At 47.7% G+C, this 18358-nt stretch overlaps 1 protein-coding gene across 3 annotated transcripts in view; it reads left to right on the forward strand.

Moving 5' to 3' along the window:
- Positions 1 to 18358, forward strand: part of WDFY4 (WDFY family member 4) — a 268432-nt gene that overhangs the window by 32827 nt on the left and 217247 nt on the right. For all 3 annotated transcript variants that reach the window (XR_006383317.1, XM_044240003.1, XM_044240004.1), the window contains exons 6-12: positions 1766 to 1955; positions 3762 to 3951; positions 4276 to 4433; positions 5864 to 6316; positions 8664 to 8768; positions 10330 to 10520; positions 16023 to 16603. Coding sequence is in view for 2 of the 3 variants with exons in the window: in XM_044240003.1 (XP_044095938.1) it covers positions 1766 to 1955; positions 3762 to 3951; positions 4276 to 4433; positions 5864 to 6316; positions 8664 to 8768; positions 10330 to 10520; positions 16023 to 16603 (1868 nt within the window). In the remaining variant the exon portion in view is untranslated. The remainder of the gene's footprint in view (positions 1 to 1765; positions 1956 to 3761; positions 3952 to 4275; positions 4434 to 5863; positions 6317 to 8663; positions 8769 to 10329; positions 10521 to 16022; positions 16604 to 18358) is intronic.

The raw sequence follows: 18358 nt of genomic DNA on the forward strand, positions 1-18358 counted from the left end.
CGAGCCCTCTCTTCCATTTCAGGAGAAGTGTAGTACTACAGTTCTGATTCCATGTCAGCTAAAGCATGGTCAGTGAAAGTGGTAGTGGGTGGGGGCTGGCATTGGGACCCTGGGGATCTGGCTCCCAAGAACTTTGTGAGGTCACCTCCTTCCCCCTCCCAGAAGCTATCTCAGGCTGCTCAACATCAATGTAATTTCCTGGTGTCCTTCCCCATTTTCCCTATCCTCTCTAACTACCAGCAGTAGCTTTTTTTTTTTTTAGCAGAACTTCTCACCTCTTTCCCTGCCCCCTTACTGGCCAGTTCTGCTTTCTCAGGCTCCCAGATGCTGCCGTCTCCAGAAGACTCCTCCTGCCTCTCTAGAGAAGACCTTTGTGGGGGGGAGGGAAAGGAGGCCCCTGTGTCCTGCTCATCTTTCCACAGCCAGGGCCTCAGGGCGCCGTCTCACAGAACAGGTGCTTAAGAGTTTTTGCAAATTTCCGAGTGCATTTGTGCATTGCATATGTTCATTCATGTTAGCATCCGTGTGAGATTCATTCTCAAGCCAGAATCATCGTTATCCGAGGTTATCTCACAAGTTCACTTATGGTATGTCACTCCTCAAGCTGCATTTGTTGGAAGCTTGGGCATCATTTATCTGTATATAAATCACATTCTCAGTGGTGGCAGGATGCAGTCCTGGGCACTTTGACAAGCCCTTACCATGTGGCTTTCCCGTGTCCTGCAGAGAACTAGTGCAACCCTGCCTTCACGGTTCGGTCCATGCATGGGTAGAACATGAGCCAAGTGACAGGCCATGGCTGCGTTCCTGGGGCTTTCCTTATTTCATTCCGCAAAATTATATGGAGCTCCTTCCATGTGCTGCTCTACACCAGACCGGTGGTTCCAGCAGCAAGCATAGTACCCTCTCTCGTAGAGGTGACAGAAAGATGGGGAAGCCGAACAGTGGAAATAATCATGTGATTAAAGAGCACTACCCCAATTTTTTAAGCGCTCTGAAGGAAAAAACGGAAGGTGTCCTGGGAAATGAGGACACGGGGACCTGATTTAGAGCAGAGGATGAAGGAAGGCTGTCCAGAGGAAATGGCACCGAACTGGAGTTGAAGGTTGTAGTGGAGATGTGAAGGGGAAGGAGAGGGGACAGGAGCAGAAATGTTGTCGAAGGGTCCCATGGCCAGCAGATGGGGTCTGGAGCCCCGTTCTGTGGCTGTCCAGCTTGGACTCTGTTACTGCAGTCAGAAGGGGCTAATAGATTCAGATGGAGGGAGTTGTCCATATCTGCTGGAGAAGGAGATCTAGTCAGACCACCCAGAGCCAAAGGGTGGACTGCACACAATCACCCGAGAGAGGAGGTGGGGCTGGTCTGCACAGAGGTCTGTGAGCCATGATGCACCCCAAGTGGTAGGACCATATCAGAAGTCCCTCTGGTAGCCACTGGGAGATGCTGGGAGAGGAGGCATGGGGCCCAGAGGAAGTTCTAGGATAACTTCTGTGTAAAAGGTCACTCTCTGAGTCAAACCCTTCTTTGTCATTCTGAATTGGAAAGGGTAAAAACTGCTCGCATAAGATGAGGAGTGCAGACCTTAGCCCACGCCCTGTCACCCTTTTCTAGATGGTGCTCCTGACCCTGAGGCTCTGAGGCAGAGGGTGATCCAACAACCCATCCCTTGCCCTGAGACATACCCCTGGGAGCTCTGGAAAAGGAGGGAAGGAATCTGTTACAGGAAGGAGGCTTCCTAACTAGGCATCTTTATCTTTTCCTCCAGATGTTGCTGAACATTTGCTGTGAGTCTCAGGGGCTGGAGAAACTTCTATCAGGAAATGAGCTTCAGTCTCTAGTGATTGCCACTACCTGTCTTCGGGAACACAGCTGCTGTTTTTGGAAGGAACCCACCTTCTGTGTGCTGAGGGCAATCTCCAAAGCCCAGAACCTCGGCATCATCCAGTACTTGCAGGGTATGACCCCCCGGGAGACCAGGACTGGGATGGGGGCCCACTTTCTACAACGAGACCCTGGAACCAAAAAAGGCATGGACAAACAATGTCTTCACGGATGCCCATCTTGGCCTAGTAGATGACCCTTTGCTTGGTTTCCTTCATAAGAGTGTGTTTATTATTTACTTTGGTGCTCCCTTGGAGCACCAAAGGGGAACTCATTTACTGCACACATGCTGTCAAACACAGGCCGTGCTGGACCCATTTGTGTGTTATCTCATCTGTGTCTTTGAGATGGATATTAATGCCATTTCGTAAAGTGGAAAATGGGGACCAAGGGTGGAAAAACTTGCCCAGCTCCCAGCTCACAACCCCGAGAATCACATTCTAAACCCAGAGATGTCCAATCCAGAGCTTCCGGCTCTGATCTGGGCAGCATATGTAGTGCTGATGCTATAGATTCTGGAACCAGACAGCTGGGCTGTGGACTCCAGGTCTGTCCTCCTGTCCTCATAGCTGAATGACCTTGAGCACTCAAGTGCCTGTGTGCCTCAGTTCTTTTATCTGTAAAATGGGAGTGGTAAACCCTTGCCCTGTGATCTGTCTTCTTTCTGGGGCCTCCTGTAACAGCGAAGCATCTGCTGGGGACAGCTGAGAGAGTTCAACAAACCCACTATTGTAACTGAGCCTGGGACCAAACGTTCGCCCCAGGTTAGGGATTCAAGGTAAGGCCAGGCCCATCAGTAATGGCCCTTAGCTGAGCTGGGCCCGAGGTGATCAGCAGCCCAGGTAACCCCCGCAGGCTAGAGTCAGAGACCCCTGAGAAAGAGCTGCATGTGTTGGCGGCAGGTGTCTCTCACCGTACCATTATTAACAAAAGAAAATTTGTACCTCGGTGGGGGAGGTACTGGAGCACTGAGCCCAGGACTCCCTTAGGATCGGAATGAGTAGTTTCCATGGGCATAGAGGCTGAAGAGAAGTTCTGGAAGAAAGGGCTGGCCTGGTGGTCCCCTGTAAAGCCCGCAGCTCTTGGGGCTGACCTGCCCAGCATGCAGACTTTGGGGGGGCATCTGAAGCCTTGCTGCTGAGGAACAGAGCATGTGTGATCTTGTAGACGATTTTCCTGATCCACTGGTGTGTCTTTCCTGGCACTCAGAAGAGCCTTCCACCAGTGAAAGAGCTCTAAAAATAGTGATCCCTCAAAATGCAAATCCAGTGACCTCTCTCTTATGACTCAAATATTTGCGTGGCTTCTCACAGCTCTGGGTAACCGGCAAGTTCCATGGCTAGGGCCCACACTTCTGGGCCTTGGTCCTCCTGCCTTCCTCCCTTCCCTTGCAGTCCACACTTCTGGGGGCCAACCCCCCGGGTACTTTAGTAGCGGAAACACACCATCTTTTCGTCCCTCACTTTCTTTAGACTCCTGTATCCTTCCCTGAACTTTTAATCAGGCTGATCTCTGTGCATCTTCTCTGCTGCTTCCTTAAGAAGGTCTTTCTCAGTGCCCAGCTCTGGCACCGTGTAGCTCACGACCTGACAGACCCGCCTGTCCCACCCCTGCTGCATGCTGGGAATTAGGAGCAACCGGCCAAGACACTTCCTTCCTCTTCCTGTTTCACCTCCTCTCCATCTGGGTCTGCAGAATGGGGCTCTTGGGACGGCACTTCCCACGGGGGAGAATTTTGTTGATTCAAGTCCCAGTAGAAAAGTGTTTTGAATTAATTTGCATTTACATCTTGATATGTACAGTTTAAAGGAGGGCGGGGAGCAGACGGCTGTGGCAGAAAAGCTATGGCCTCCAAACTCAAGAAGGTTTTCTTCCTGCAGCCATGGATTGCATCAAGCTCTCCCTTCAGAACCTCTCCAAGCTTGCGGACAGCCTCCCCGCTCCTGAGGTGAGCGAGGCAGTGAACCTCATCTTGGGCTTTGTGAAGGACTCCTACCCCGTCTCCTCAGCTCTGTTCCTAGAGTTTGAGAATGGAGAGGGCTACTCTCTGCTCCTTAAAGTGTTACTTCGGTAAGTGGTTGTCCTTGGTGGGGGAGAAATTGCCAAAGTCTAGGTCTTTTGGGATGGGTTCAGCCATGAGAAGCAACCTTCCCATGAGCAAATGCTGTAGCTCTTCACAGGTTTATATGGATTCCGAGTATGCCCTTGGGTCTAACCCAAGGCTGCCATTTGCAGAGTAGCTTTTATCCAGGGTGCTCCCCTTGCCTTTGGTGCTGGGCTGGTGGAAACCTCTGGGGACTGGCATTTCTGTGGCGTCCCTGTGATGAGTGCCATGAGCCAACATGGCTGTCCCATCCAAGAAGCCCATGGAGCTGGCCTCGTCTGTTCCCACAGGTATGACAGGCCAACGAAGAGCGAAGTGGACCCCCACCTGGAGGAGCTCCTTGACCTGGTAGTGTGGCTGACGACCTGTGGGAGGTCAGAGCTTAAGGTGTTTGACAGCGTCACGTACCCTCAGCTGGAAGGCTTCAAGTTCCATCATGAGGCTTCTGGTGGGTCATCTTATGTCTATGGGGGCCTGGTAGTGACTGACACTGTGCCCTGCAAATGCTACACTGGTCTATTACTGCCTCTTTGTGGAGAAATGAACACCTGGCTCCTGTCAGGGATTTTGTTGTGCCTCTGTGGAGATTACCTATGGATTTAAAATCTCCCCCTTTTAGATTTTTCTTTTCGATGTCTGGTGGGTTTTAAAGAAAATATTTGCTTAATAAAGGCAAAGTCCCTCTCAGGTAATGGAGGGAGCCTCTGACCTCCACCCCCACCTCTGCTATGACGTACTCTGCAACATGTGCTCCTACACAAGAACTGATGTCCCCAAGACAGCCACCCAGGCTCAGAGACAGGGCCACCTCCCTGGTTAGATTGATTGGTTATTTGATTGATGAAATCTGTGCAGCAGAGGCACCAGTGGGACAAGGCAGGTATCTGCTCCCTAAAACATCACTGTAGAGACAGTCCCATGTATATGGAATCATGATCTCCTCTGTAACTGGCTGATAAATGCATCGGGGACAGTGGTGACACCAGGCAGGTGGGTCAGGTCTGTCTGGGTTACTCAGGAAACTCTGCCCAGAAGGAGCCATTCAAGTGGGGTTTCAAGGCTTGGAGTGGATCGCCCAGGTAGAAAGGAAGAGGATAAAGTTCAAAGGCAGAAAGTACATCCTGAGGAAAGACATGGAGACAGCACACATCTGGGTGAGTCTAGGGAAATGGGCACAGACCAGAGCGTGGTTTCAGGAACATCTCTGGAGTCTGAGGCAGGGAGGGCTGGAGGCAGGAGATTTCTGATGGAGAGTTTCCTGGGCCAGAAAAGATGAGGCTTTACCCTTGAGCTGGAGAGAAAGGAAGCGATGGTTTCTGAAGGTGTCTCTGTTTAGCCACTTGGCTAGAAATGAAACTGACTTTGCTTAGTAATCTTTAGTATCATTGAATTTTAATTGATTAAAACCAACCCTTCAGCCCAGTGCTCCCCAAAGGAATTATAATAAGAGACATATTGCATAATTTTAAATGCCCTGTAGCCATATTTAAAAAAATAAGAAGAAACAGGTCAAGTTATTTTTCATAGTATATTTTATTTAACCTAATATATCCAAAATATTGCCATTTCAGCATGTGGTCAATATAAATAATTGTTAATGGCATTCTTTATACTGTAGCTTAGAAATCTGCTGTCTATTCTTACACTCATCGAACACACCAGTTGGGTGGCTATATTTCTAGGGCTCTGTGAGTCACCATGTCTTGGACAGTGCAGCTCTGGCCTTACTCACACTCAGCACAGCTGGCTTTTCTGGACTTCTCATAGACATTCACCTACAGGAGCTGGAAAATAGAAACTATAAATGGTATTTCCCAAAGGTAATGCAAGTATGTGTTTCTAGGCATGGGCGGGAATTAGTCCCTCTTTCATCTTCAGGGGTGACTGTGAAGAATCTTCAGGCCTTCCAAGTCCTACAGAATGTTTTCCACAAAGCCAGCAACCCCATCCTCTGCACCAAAGTCCTAGCAGCCATCAGGACCATGTGGGCCTGGAACGCCCGCAACTTCTTCCTGCTGGAGTGGACCCTGCAGCCCATCTCGCAGTTTGTGGAGATTGTGCCCCTGAAGGCAGCCCCAGTGCAGAAGCAATTCTTCCAGCTGCTGGAGGCCCTGGTCTTCGAGCTGCATTATGTGCCCCACGAAATCCTGCGGAAGGTGCAGTGCCTGATCAAGGAGAGCCCCGAGTCACCGTGCTCCCTGGTGGCCCTGCAGAGTGTCCTCAAGATAGTTGGCAGGGACCTTCTCTTCACTGACATCTTCCGGGACTCTGGGCTCCTTGGCTTGCTGCTGGCCCAGCTGCGGAAGCGGGCCAAGATCCTGAGGAAGTCAGGTGCCTCTCAGGAGTGTCGGGAAGGGTAGGGGAGCAGGTTGGGGGGGGGAGGGTCTGTGTGCCATTCTGCTGCCCAGCAACATAACAGAAAAAGTGAGTGTGCCCATGTCACCTGGAATGGGGGGTGGTGGTTGGAGAAGGTATCTTGGGGCACTTGGCTTTGCAGAGTGGACAGTCCTCTATTTCCTGTAACCAGATTGATCTTCCCCATGAAGAGGCCAGAGAGATGGGTGTACCTTTAAACAGACTCATGGGGCTAACTCAGGCCTGGTGAATTCTCAGCTTGCAGATATTTCCTGCACTGAATGGTGTCTGAGTATGTAGATGGAGAGATGTCAGGGAGGCAAGGGTGTTCCGAGAGTCCTGGGGTTCTAGCTGGGCAGAGGGTATGGCATGTATGTATTGGGGGTCAGCTGGTACACAGCCTCCTTTAGGTGTTATCAGGCCCAGTGTTCTCCTACCAGGAGCAGTGATCACTGTTATCCAGTTTCCCGCTCCAAGTCTTGTCCCACTTCTTGTGTTTTGTGTCCTTCTGGGCTCTGCATCTGTGGCTCCTTGGCAACACCCCTTCACCCCTCTCTTGGCCCTGTGCTCTTGGCCTCAGCGGCTTCTGCATCCCCCTGGGGACTCCAGGCTCCCTTCTGTCCAGGCAGGAGTACTCGCTGGCCCCTCTCACTGCCTGACCACAGCCCCAGGCACACACCCTGATGTGGTTTGTCCACAACCTCCACCTCCACCAACCTGCAGATAGGAGCCAAGGTTTAAGAACGAACGCCTTTCCCAGTTCTTCCTGGCTTTCCCGCATCTGCCCCTCTGGGCTTTCATCCTGGAGAAGTCACACCAGGACACTGAATCCAGCCACTTACCTCTCCCCAATATTTGGCCTTTTCTCCTACTGCACTGGGTGAGAGGGACTGAGGGCTCTCTAGCCATTGGCTGCTTTTGGAATTGGGCTTCAGACTCAAGCTGATGTCATCCATCTGTCTGTTCTCTGGGCCTGTCTGAGGGGTGGAAGCTGAGGGAGAGAGTGTGGGCACTGGGGTCAGACAACCCTGGACGGAAATCCTGGTTATGTTACTTAGGAGCTGAGTGATTTTGAGCAAGTTCCTTAACCTCTCTGAGCCACTTTCCTCCTGTTAAATGGGTACAAGAATGTCTACATCATAAGGATGTGGTCAGCATTAAATGAGGAAGTACCGAGGTCCCCTTGCTGTGCCTGGAGCATCATAGGTGCTCAAGAAATGTTAGTTGTCTTCTCCCCTGCAGCTTCTGTGGCGATGCATGGAGGACTGAGACAGACAGGCAACTCTGGGATGCCTGGAAGGACTCACATCTCCCTGGGAGTGTTTGTAAATCGGGTCAAGATGGTGGATGAGGAGCTCCCTGCTTTACATATCTGGGCCTCTGGGCTGGGCCTTGGAGACCATCCCACCACATGCTTTTTTCCACTGCCCTTCACATAGTGTTTTTGTTTAATGTTTCTGTGGTACCCTACTGTGTAACGCTTCCAGCAGCCTGCTGTTGAATTTGCATCTCCAGACCTATGACCATTCCCAGCAGAATTTGAACTTTTTTGTGAGCTGATGTATCCGGTCTTACTTTGTGCTTTCTATTGCCGTAGTGTTCTAATACTAGTTGTATTTCATTGTTATAGTGTCTCGTGTCTAGTGTTTCTGTTGTTTCTTATTTTTCTTAGATACTTTGTCTCCTGGTTAATAAACTCTACCTTTATCCACTCATTCAGTCATTCCCCAAATAGGTATTGGGCTTTCCTCTTGTGTCAGGCACTTTTCTGGCTCTCAGGATTCAACAGTGGACACACAGGCCTGGTTTGCCTTCATGAATCTAATGGAAACACCCATCCACTCCAGAATCTGGCAAGCCTCTCCACACCTCAGGTGGGAGCTGGCAGTCCTCCCTCCCAGGCATGAATGGCAAAATATAAAACTGTCCAGAGGAAATTCAAGGAGGTGGGCTTTGGACATTGTGTAGAGTAGTGGTTCTCAAAGAGTGGTCCTTAGACCAGCTCCATTAACATCATCTGGGAACTTACAAAAAATGCAATTATAGCATCCCACCTAAGACCTCTTAAGCTAGAAATTCTGGAGAGGAATTTCAGCTTCCGATTTTAGCATGCCCTCCAGGGGATTTTTTTGTGCTTAAGTTGGAGCTCCAATGGTTATAAGGAGTAATAGGGTGACTTCTTCTGAATTAGGATGCACACTCTCTTAAAATAGAAACATTATGTTCTCATTTCCTCAAAAGTATAGGAAACTAATGGGATCAGAGATTTGGAGTCATACCAGGTGTACTTAAGATTTTATTTATTGCTTCTTAAATATGGCAGGAAACAAAGAGTCCATGCTTGGTGTTCAGGATACAGAAAGAGAACTGACCTGTGTGATGCTGAGAACTGTGGTCACACTTCTGAAAGGCTCAGTACGGAATGCAGGTAAGCAGGGGCACCAAACTCGTTTTGTCACTGCTGAGCAAAACATTAACTGTCTCCCATGATTTATGTCCGTGTTGCCAGGTTTAGCCAAGGAATAACCAACATGAAAGCTGTGGCTAATGTCCATTTGCTGGTTGATGTCCAGTGATCATCAGTAACTTGGTAGACATCTTGGTTGACAAACTTTACTTTTAAGATCATTGAATAGAGTTGGGATAGAGATATCCTAAAGTTATGAGACCACATAAATTACCCTCTTTCAAGTAAAATCTATGAATATCCTGCTGCACGGACTAAGTTGCTTTTCAAAAAAAATCAGAATTGTAAAACATAGGTAAAGAAAACTAGTCATTTTTAAGAGGCTTCCAGCCCCTGATGAGCTCAGTAGCTCCATCCATACAATACATTTTTAGCTTCTTATGATCCTGTGACTTCATGTTTTTTTAATTTGGTGCATTAACTATGCATGTGTATACATTATGTTACGAAGCAGATGTATCAACAAAGTGACATCATTGGTTTGGTGATTTAGGGTGTCTTTATCTGAGCCCCTCATAGATCAACGATACCAAATGTAAATAATTATTTCATATCCAGAAACTCTGTAATGTTAGACTATCAAAGATTCCCTGGTGGTACTGGTTACAATGCATATTCCTAGACTCACTCCCAGAGATTTAATTAGTAGCCGGTCAAGGTAGAGCTCCGGAATCTTTTTTTTTTTTTTTTAAGTAGGCTTCATGCCCCACATGGAGCCCAGATAAGGCTTCAACTCAAGTTCATAAGATCAAGAGTCAGATGCTTAACTGAACGAGCCACCCAGGCAACCCACGGACCTATGTTAAAATAGTCTTCCAAGATGATTTCCATGTAGGGATGCCTGGCCCATAAGTGGCAAATTCCTGTCTCATGGAGCCAACCAGCTCAAGTGCATGTCATGCTGCTTGAATGATCCGGTTACTTCCTTGTTCTTATTCCACACATGATCACACCAAATATCAATCCTGCAGAGGGAATTCTTAGGATTACTTTTAAACAAAAGTATGCCACTAGATAAACTTCTTTCATCCGTCCCCCCACTCCAGGAAACTAGCTCAGAATTATATATGTTCATAACTTTAATTCTGGTTTGTTTTCAATACGAATTTTGGCAGAGAAGAGAGAGAATTGCCCTTGGCCCTGGATTAGGGTATGAACTGGCACTAAGGGATAGAGGTATGATCTAGTTAATGTTTATATTAGGTAGGTTTCTAAGAAAAATTCACTGAAATTTTTTTTTAAAAAAATTTCAAAAGCAGAATTTTCATTGAATTAAAAAAAAGGTATTTTGTTTGTTTGTTTTTGTTTTTTAAATTTCTTCAAAGCTTCAGCTTCTCTTTTCCTCTTCTCATTGTAACAGTGGGTATAGATTTTGAAAATTAAAAAAAATTATTGGGAAGAGGACACACATATAAAGGGCACAAAACACACTTGGATGTTGAAAGAGAAAGCCTTCTTGTCATTAAAATGAAGGTGCTGAGGCCCCATGGCTCTAGCCCCATACTGTCTGTCTGGTCCTCAGTTGTCCTCAAAGACCACGGCATGGTGCCCTTCATCAAGATCTTCCTGGATGATGACTGGTACCGGGGAGCCTCGCTCAGCATCCTGGAGCAGCTGTCCGTCATCAATGCTGAGGAGTACATGAGCATCATTGTGGGCGCTCTCTGTTCGTCCACTCAAGGCGAGCTGCAGCTGAAGCTGGATCTTCTGCAGGTGATGTCAGGTCTCCCTTTGCGACAGGCTTGCCCGCGGACAGGTGGCCGGTAACAGGCGTTCACACGGGGCATTCCCTGGGTCACTGTATTGCCCACGTAGGGTAGCACTAGCTGCTATCACCAAGGAATCCCACATCCTTGGTAGCCCTGTTGGGCGTTCCCTTTCTCTGTCTAGTCCAACCATGGATGGAGAGGGATGCCATGCAGGGACCACTGTCACCTGCGCATCTCATCCAGCCAGGAGACAAAGGAGCACGGAGAGTTGCATGAGGTGTTCTTCAGGCCTGCAGTCCTGCAACGGGCTCACTTCTGTTCAACTTTCTTTGTGCACAACTCATTTGGATATGAGGGGAACCAGGAAAGGTAGTCAGGCTGGCCGGCGACTTCGCAGTGACACGGCCAGCTGGGGAAGTGGAGTCTGAGTCAGTGGTGGCCAAGCAGCCGCCTTGTTTACTTGACCAGCATTCAGTGAGTGTCTACCTCCTGGCAGCGGAGGGCCTGGGACACACGGCCATCCACGAGCTCCCAGACTTGGGCTCACAGGAAGTGAGCCATCATTGCAGTGCTGTGTGGTGATGCCCTGGAAAGTACTGGGCACAGGCTTAGCCACGGGAGCAGAGGACTAGGAGAGCCCAGTCCCGCCCCGCGTGTTGAGGAAGGCTTGCACAGGGGTTAGTGGAGCTAGGACGAGAATGTAAGGGGCCGGCAGAGGCCTGACCATGGAGGACACAAGGGGAGGAGTAAAATCAGGGTGTCATTTGTGGGTAATCAAGACGAGTGTAGGTTTTTGTTTCTGATATACTGTTAAGGATCATCAAACAATCCTAACACAGTTAAAGTGGTAACTCCTGTCTCACCACCATCCCGTCAACAATTCTGTTGTCGCTCTTCCATTCCTTTTGTCTTTGGGGCCTTACACAGTTTTAAAGATTCCCTTTCTTTTGTTGTATGCTGTTGAAGAGGAAAATGCGAGTATCCCCCAGGGACCTCTCAAATACATGGGCAGCACAACACATGCTCGTGTCTCCGTGACATACTGCCTTTGATCACCGGTGAATTAAAAAAAAAAAAATACAGAGTTGCTCTGACTTCCAAAATTAAACCAGCAGGCTTACTCAGCCATGACTATTTCCATACAAAACCCTTCTAACATTTAGAGAATGGTGCTTGGTTTCTTTTACCTACTTGCTTCTCCACAGAGCCAGTCACCGTCACATGACTGCCGGAGATGGGTGTTCCCATCGCCACATGGCCTGAGCCGGCGTGCTTGGCATGGCCGAGGCATCACGAGAAGCCAATCCCAAAGGACAGAATGACCATAATTACCACACATTTCACAGATGACCAGAACCAAAGCAGTGATTTAGTTGTAGAGCCAAGAAATCAGCTTTAAATGAAATAAAACCAGACTTACTGAAACAAAAAGTTAACTGTCTTGAAAGATAAAGATACTAGAGTCCCGTGATGATGTGAGGTAAAGGGACAGAGAGGGCTGTGTGAGAGAGAGTAAGGGGGAGAGAGATATCAAGAACCAAAGGCAGTTTATAGCTTGGGAAGACTTTAGCTTCCTGCGATCCAGTCTTACTGTTCCAGCAGAGACATGGCCAGAAAGCATCTAATACAAATTATGAGTTGAGCTTGAATCTGAGACTAATGGCTTAAAATCTGGGGATCTTTCCTCTTTAGCAGGCTATTATTACATTTTTTTCTCACATGTCTGTCTTCAGCCTGATTCACATGAGCCTTATGCTGATAAGCAACAGAGAAGGCGTATGACCAAAGTCGTGAGGACTTGGGTTTCCTGGAGGATGAATCATTGAAATCCCCATCTGTTTCTGGCATTTTCATATTGCAAGTCCGACAGATCCACAGAGGGGAAAGTTTTGACTTTCCTTTGCTTGGCGAGAACAAGTGTTTCTATGTCTGTTACAGAGTACTCTGCTTTGCTCGTGAAAAAGTTCATCTTCTTTGCTGTGCCGCCCAGAGGCACCTTATTGGAGTCCTGTTACCCTTGGGTAATAGGACTGCATTTCTAGAATTAGCAATGTAAAGTCTTTCTGGTGTTTTACAGATTCAATATAGTTTCAGAATCATGCTATCAAGGGATTAACACTGTGTAAGCTTATTTAACAAAGTCATACCCTGTTGTTCAACGTGCCATCTTCTCCGTGGGAGCCGGGTCACTGCTGCCTGGTTTCAGGGTGGAGCCTGGAGCTGCCTAGGGCTCTCCCAGGACCAGGACCGCAGACACGCTGTTGCTCCGGTGGGTTGCGCGGAGGCGTGGGGCTGCTCCCGCCTGGCCCCCCCACTGAGTCATGTGAATGACTCTCCAATGTTCGCTGGAGTCTGATATAAAATCTGTATTTTTTCTAAACATCTTGGGAACCTGCTGGAACTTTAGAAACAAAGATGGCAAATTAGCTCTTTCTGGCTGGATCTCCCTCTTTAGAAGCTGCGCGTGGACTCTGCCCGAAGCCCTGGGCCTGCAAAGTGAGTCAGATGTAGGATGAGAGGAAAATGGTGGAGTAGGGTGGCCTCAAAGGTAGAACGCTCAGTCCTCCCCCTCCAAGTTTTGCCATCTCTGACATGCATTTCTATCCAGGTGTGACCTTCACTTCCTTTCTCTGAGGCAGTTGGGCAGCAGCTTTGGAGGAGAGAATTCCTCCAGAAACACCCGCCTTCGGGCAGTTTCCAAAATCCAGGTGGCGCTTTCATACCAACACACAAGCACATGTGACTTCACCACCTAATCCTGGCAAATGATAATTGAGTTAAAGAATAATGTAAGCAAATGAATTTCCTCCCCACTGCCAGTGGGACTGTGATTGGGTTATGCACAAATTCAGATTGATCTGCTAATATACATTTAGCTGTTCAACTCTGGGCTTAATCACATTACCTCACGAGTCTTCCAGCATGACACATGGAAAATTATGAGGAATAACACATAATAGAATGTGAAATAAATCCGGTTAGTCCTAATGTCGTTAACGCTTTGCAGCAGACATCCATTTTATAGATTCAAGCTGGAGGGATACTAACTCCGAGACGATGACATGGTAACTGAGTTAAGGAGGAGAAAATGTGCTTAACGTTGACCTTTCTTGAAATGTGTCAACCCTAGCCTGATTACTTTGACTTCAGCTGATTAAATTTACTCCCTTCCGCAGGCTTGCAAGCCCCGGTGATGCATTGCCACGCAAAGTTGAATGACAGTAATGGAGACCCTCCTCCTAGGCCCCCAGTTCCTGACAAATCGTTTCCCGAAGTAGCACAGTATTTATTTTCCTTTATGATAGAAATGTTTCTCTTTAGTTGCTATGAAATTAAGCCTTTGTAATTGGATTTTGGACTCTTTACTTTATGACTCTGCAAATATGAAATTAACCCCATCCCAAGAAATAATAGAGCCGTCTAAGTTCTAATGAGATTACCCCCATTTTAGATAATGATTTTGAATTTAATAAATCAAACAAAGCAACAATTAAGGACAGCCATTTCTTTCTCCTTCCCCCTCCCAACAGGAGGAGAAAGGAGCCATCTAGGAATTACAGGGGACAGACCCTCTGCGAGACGCGGGTCTTAAGAAGGACTTCATTGGGTTGCTCTGTTGTAAAAGTATCTGCTCTCAACACTCTTTGAAGTATAGAGTTCTTTTGAACGACATCTGGTGTCAAATTAGATGATTGGAAGGTGGCTTCTTGGATAAGAGGGGAGTTTGGTGGTCACCCAGTGCCTGTAATTTGATTTGTTTGCTTTTTGATCATTTTCCCTTTTTCATACTTGTTTTTTCATGTGTCCTTGTGATAAATGGCATAGTTTCATTCAATTCATTTATTTTCAACAACCTCCTACTGGTTCTAGGAGACACAGAAAGCACTCCATCAGTTTAGAGGGTTTAACATCCTAGAACTTAAAATTTCCCAATGTCTTGGTGGTTGGTGACCAGGCAAAAGGCCATGCTCTACCTTAAATCAGTGCTCATCCTTTTACATGGAATGTCAATTGGTGGGAAGAACCATCACCACCCACACACTTCAAGTTCAGAGTGGGTTTCCAACTTGGTGGAAGAAATAATATTCTGTTGGGAGTGGGTTGCTCATACAAGGCAGGCACAGATGGAGCAGATCTGTGGTGGCTTGTCCTGGCCCCAAGTCCCGTGGTGGTGCATAGGGACAGGCTGCTGCTGCTATGATGCATCAACATGGAGAAAGGCTTTGCTTGTCTTGAAGGCTTAGTGTTGCTCCAGTAGCTAGTGGGGAGACATGGGGTTGAACTTCACACTTACTAAGCATCACCCTTCTGGAGAACCTGCTTTAACAGTCTACATGCTTCTTTTGAGGACCTGCCTAGAAAATCAAATTTCCCTGGGTTTTGAGCCAAATTCAGAAGTAGGCCATATATTTTCCTTCCTTCCTTCCTTCCTTCCTTCCTTCCTTCCTTCCTTCCTTCCTTCCTTCCCTCCCTCCCTCCCTTCCTTCCTTCTTTCCTTCCTTCCTTCTCTCCTTCCCTTCTTTCTTTCCTTCCTTCCTTCCCTCCCTCCCTTCCTTCCTTCCTTCCCTCCCTTTCTTCCTTCCTTTCTCCCTCCCTCCCTCCTCCCTCCCTCCTTCCAAAACATTTGTCGAATACCTAATGTACACCACACACTGTCCTCAATGAATGGCACATTGTAAGTGCTCAATAAATGTTTGATTTTAGAAGGAAACAAAAGTTTGTCTAGGAATAGCTCAGTGACCTGGAGAAGGCAGATTCTGCCATGAATGTTATGATAGCCTAAAATTCACACATGCTCTATCCTATAAGCTAGAGTTATGCTTCCTTCCTTTAAACGTTTCTCTCCTCTACCTTGATTCCTTCATGTTTCCACACCAGATATCAAGCCCATTCACTTTACCATCTTTCTTCATGAGAGGCACTCATGTTTGCATAGAAAGGGAGACAAATAATGATAAGCTACCTTATGACGATTTCGCTGAGAGTCTTTGCAGTACAAGGGATGGCTCATCCCACTTATTCAGCAAACATTTATGAAGTGTGTGCTACATTCCATGGCATGAAGTTGCCTGATTTCACAGAGCTTCAGTCTAGTGGAGGGCTGAGACAATTTCCAAGTCTCTTCATGGCAGGGTGAAGAGAGTCTGATTCAACAACGGACAGGGGGCTGTGTGAGCTCTTGACCTGGGGGCAGTACAATTCAGCGGTCAAAGGACACTTCCTGGAGGGAGATGCATCGAAGTTAAGACCCAGGACAGGAAACCAGTGCAAACCCTGAGCATAGGCCTTGGCAGCATTCATTTGAAAGGAGGCACTGAGGGGAAACCTAACTAAAAGGAAGAGGAACAAGGTGGATACGGTTTCAGAATCACTCTCAGGTAGCCCGCTGCTCCCACAACTTGACCAGGGAAGAGCACGTGCAAGGCTTTGGCAGTGGTGTGCAGGAGCTCGACCTTAACAAGCTTCTTCCTGGGCTTTCCTCATTTTTATCCTGTTGATGTTTCAGTCTCTCCTCAGGATCCTGGAGACCCCCAAAGGCCGTGCTGCTTTCAGAGTGTCCAGTGGCTTCAATGGACTCCTGTCGCTGCTCTCGGACCTGGAGGGGTCGCTCCAGGAGCCCCCACTGCAGACGTGGGCGATGGTGTCCCCCAGCCAGACCCTGGACCTGGTCCTGCACACCCTTTGTGCCTTGTCCGCAGCATTGCACCTGGACCCCGTCAATGGTGACTTCTTCAAGAGGAATGGGCTTTTTGAGAAGTTGGCTGAAGATCTCTGTTTGCTGGGCTGTTTCGGAGCCCAGGAGGAAGAGGGAGCCCCTCTGCACTCCGGGGCAGACACGAAAGCCAGGCCATTTGCTGATTTGCTGAGTGTGGCCTTTACCTCTACGAGCCCATTCCCACCCAAGATACAGAGCTGCCTCCAGATCCTCAGCTTTCTGGACAGCATGGCCAGTGGCACCCTTCACCTGCGCAGAGACCTGAAGGAGTCCCCAAGGGCTGGGCAGGACCCAGTTGTGAATGCCCAGAAGGAAGAAGCTGGCAGGGATGCCCAAGGCAACTTCAAGCAGTGGCCAGATCTGGAGGAGAGGTAGAGCTTTGCTGCCTGCTTCTGTAATTGGGTCATGAGTGGCTTTCTCTCTCCCGTTTTCTCCCCAATATCCAGTGCATGTGTAGTAGGTCGGAAGTCTAGACCTTCAAACTGGGGCGGTGGTGGGGGGTGTGTGGGAGGGTGCACAAATGTCACATGTCTTTCTTCCCTTTAAATCAAATTAACTTTGACTCAAATCTCCTCTACTGTGGGAGCTGGCAGAGAACCAATCTGAGTCAATACGTGGTTAGAGGATGTTTTTTTTTTTTTCCCAATTTATTTATTTTCAGAAAAACAGTATTCATTATTTTTTCACCACACCCAGTGCTCCATGCAAGCTGTGCCCTCTATAATACCCACCACCTGGTACCCCAACCTCCCACCCCCCCGCCACTTCAAACCCCTCAGACTATTTTTCAGAGTCCATAGTCTCTCATGGTTCACCTCCCCTTCCAATTTACCCAAATTCCCTACTACTCTCTAACGCCCTAGAGGATGTTTTTGAGTTATACAAGAACTGGGGGGCTTCTCAGATCATGGAAGCCAAGGGCAGAACTCTGCTGATAAGCTCACTTTCTCCATCGCCATCTTTACTGCTGCTCCAGGGAGGCTTGGTGCCTGTGCCCAGCCACCCTGCTGTCCTGGGCAGCCTTTGCCCCCCCCGCCCCCCGCCTCCGTGCCTCTGCTTTGCCAGAAATGAGGTCATTTGACTTGCAGGATAACCACAGTAACCTCTTCTCCTGTTCTTTCTGGCTGCTTCCACTTCTCATAACAAAAACAGTCATCTCTGCTTACCTCTCAGGGCCATCTCCTCCATGAGCCCAGACTTTTGTAGACAATGCTTTACTTTCATTCCTACAAAACAGACTTCCACTAAAGCGATTGAGCACAAAGAACACTGCTCCTTCCTTTGGAATTGCAGGGGAAGAAAATGAAAGAACATAATAGCAATAGTGGGTTATCGTTGTTTTTTTTTTTTTTTCTTTTTAAGATTTTATTTATTTATTTGTTTAACAGAGATCACAAGTAGGCAGAGACAGGCAAAGAGAGAGGAGGAAGCAGGCTCCCTGCTGAGCAGAGAGCCTGATGTGGGGCTTGATCCCAGGACCCTGGGATCATGAACTGAGCTGAAGGCAGAGGCTTAAACCAACTGAGCCACCCAGGTACCCCAACGGGTGGGCTATCTTTTTTATTCTCCTTAGGTAGCAATGACAAAACACAAATTAATATTGCAATAAACTATCTTGCCTTCTACCTCTCCACACTGTCTGACGTTTGCTGCCATGAGACTCCCTTCTGAGAGACATTGTACCCATTTATCCAAAGATGTTGGATTGGCCATACAGCAGTGCTGGGGGTGGTTGGTGAGGGGGACAAATGCCAAATCTCCAACCATGTAGATAATCATATCATTGTTCTTGTTTCTCCAGCTAATCTGCTAAATTAATTGGTTTTCTAACCTTGCATTTGTGCAGACACCAACTTGCTCATGAAGTATTTATTGCTGCCTTTGATTTGCTGATTTTTTGAAAAGGACTTTTGTTCATGAAAAAGATTGGCCTTTCACGCTCTTTTCTTGACTATTTTCACTATCAAGTTTATGGTAGCCACCTAAAGTGAGTCAGGCAGTGTTGTCTCTTCTATTCTCTGGAAGAGTTATGTAAATAAAGATCACTGTTCCTATTCCTTAGCTTTGTGATAGAATTTGCTAGTAAAAACCTCATAAGCCCCATGTTTCCTTGAAGAAGATTTATT

The sequence above is a fragment of the Neovison vison genome, chromosome 2 (assembly GCF_020171115.1).
Source record: "Neovison vison isolate M4711 chromosome 2, ASM_NN_V1, whole genome shotgun sequence".
Taxonomy (NCBI): Eukaryota; Metazoa; Chordata; class Mammalia; order Carnivora; family Mustelidae; genus Neogale; species Neogale vison.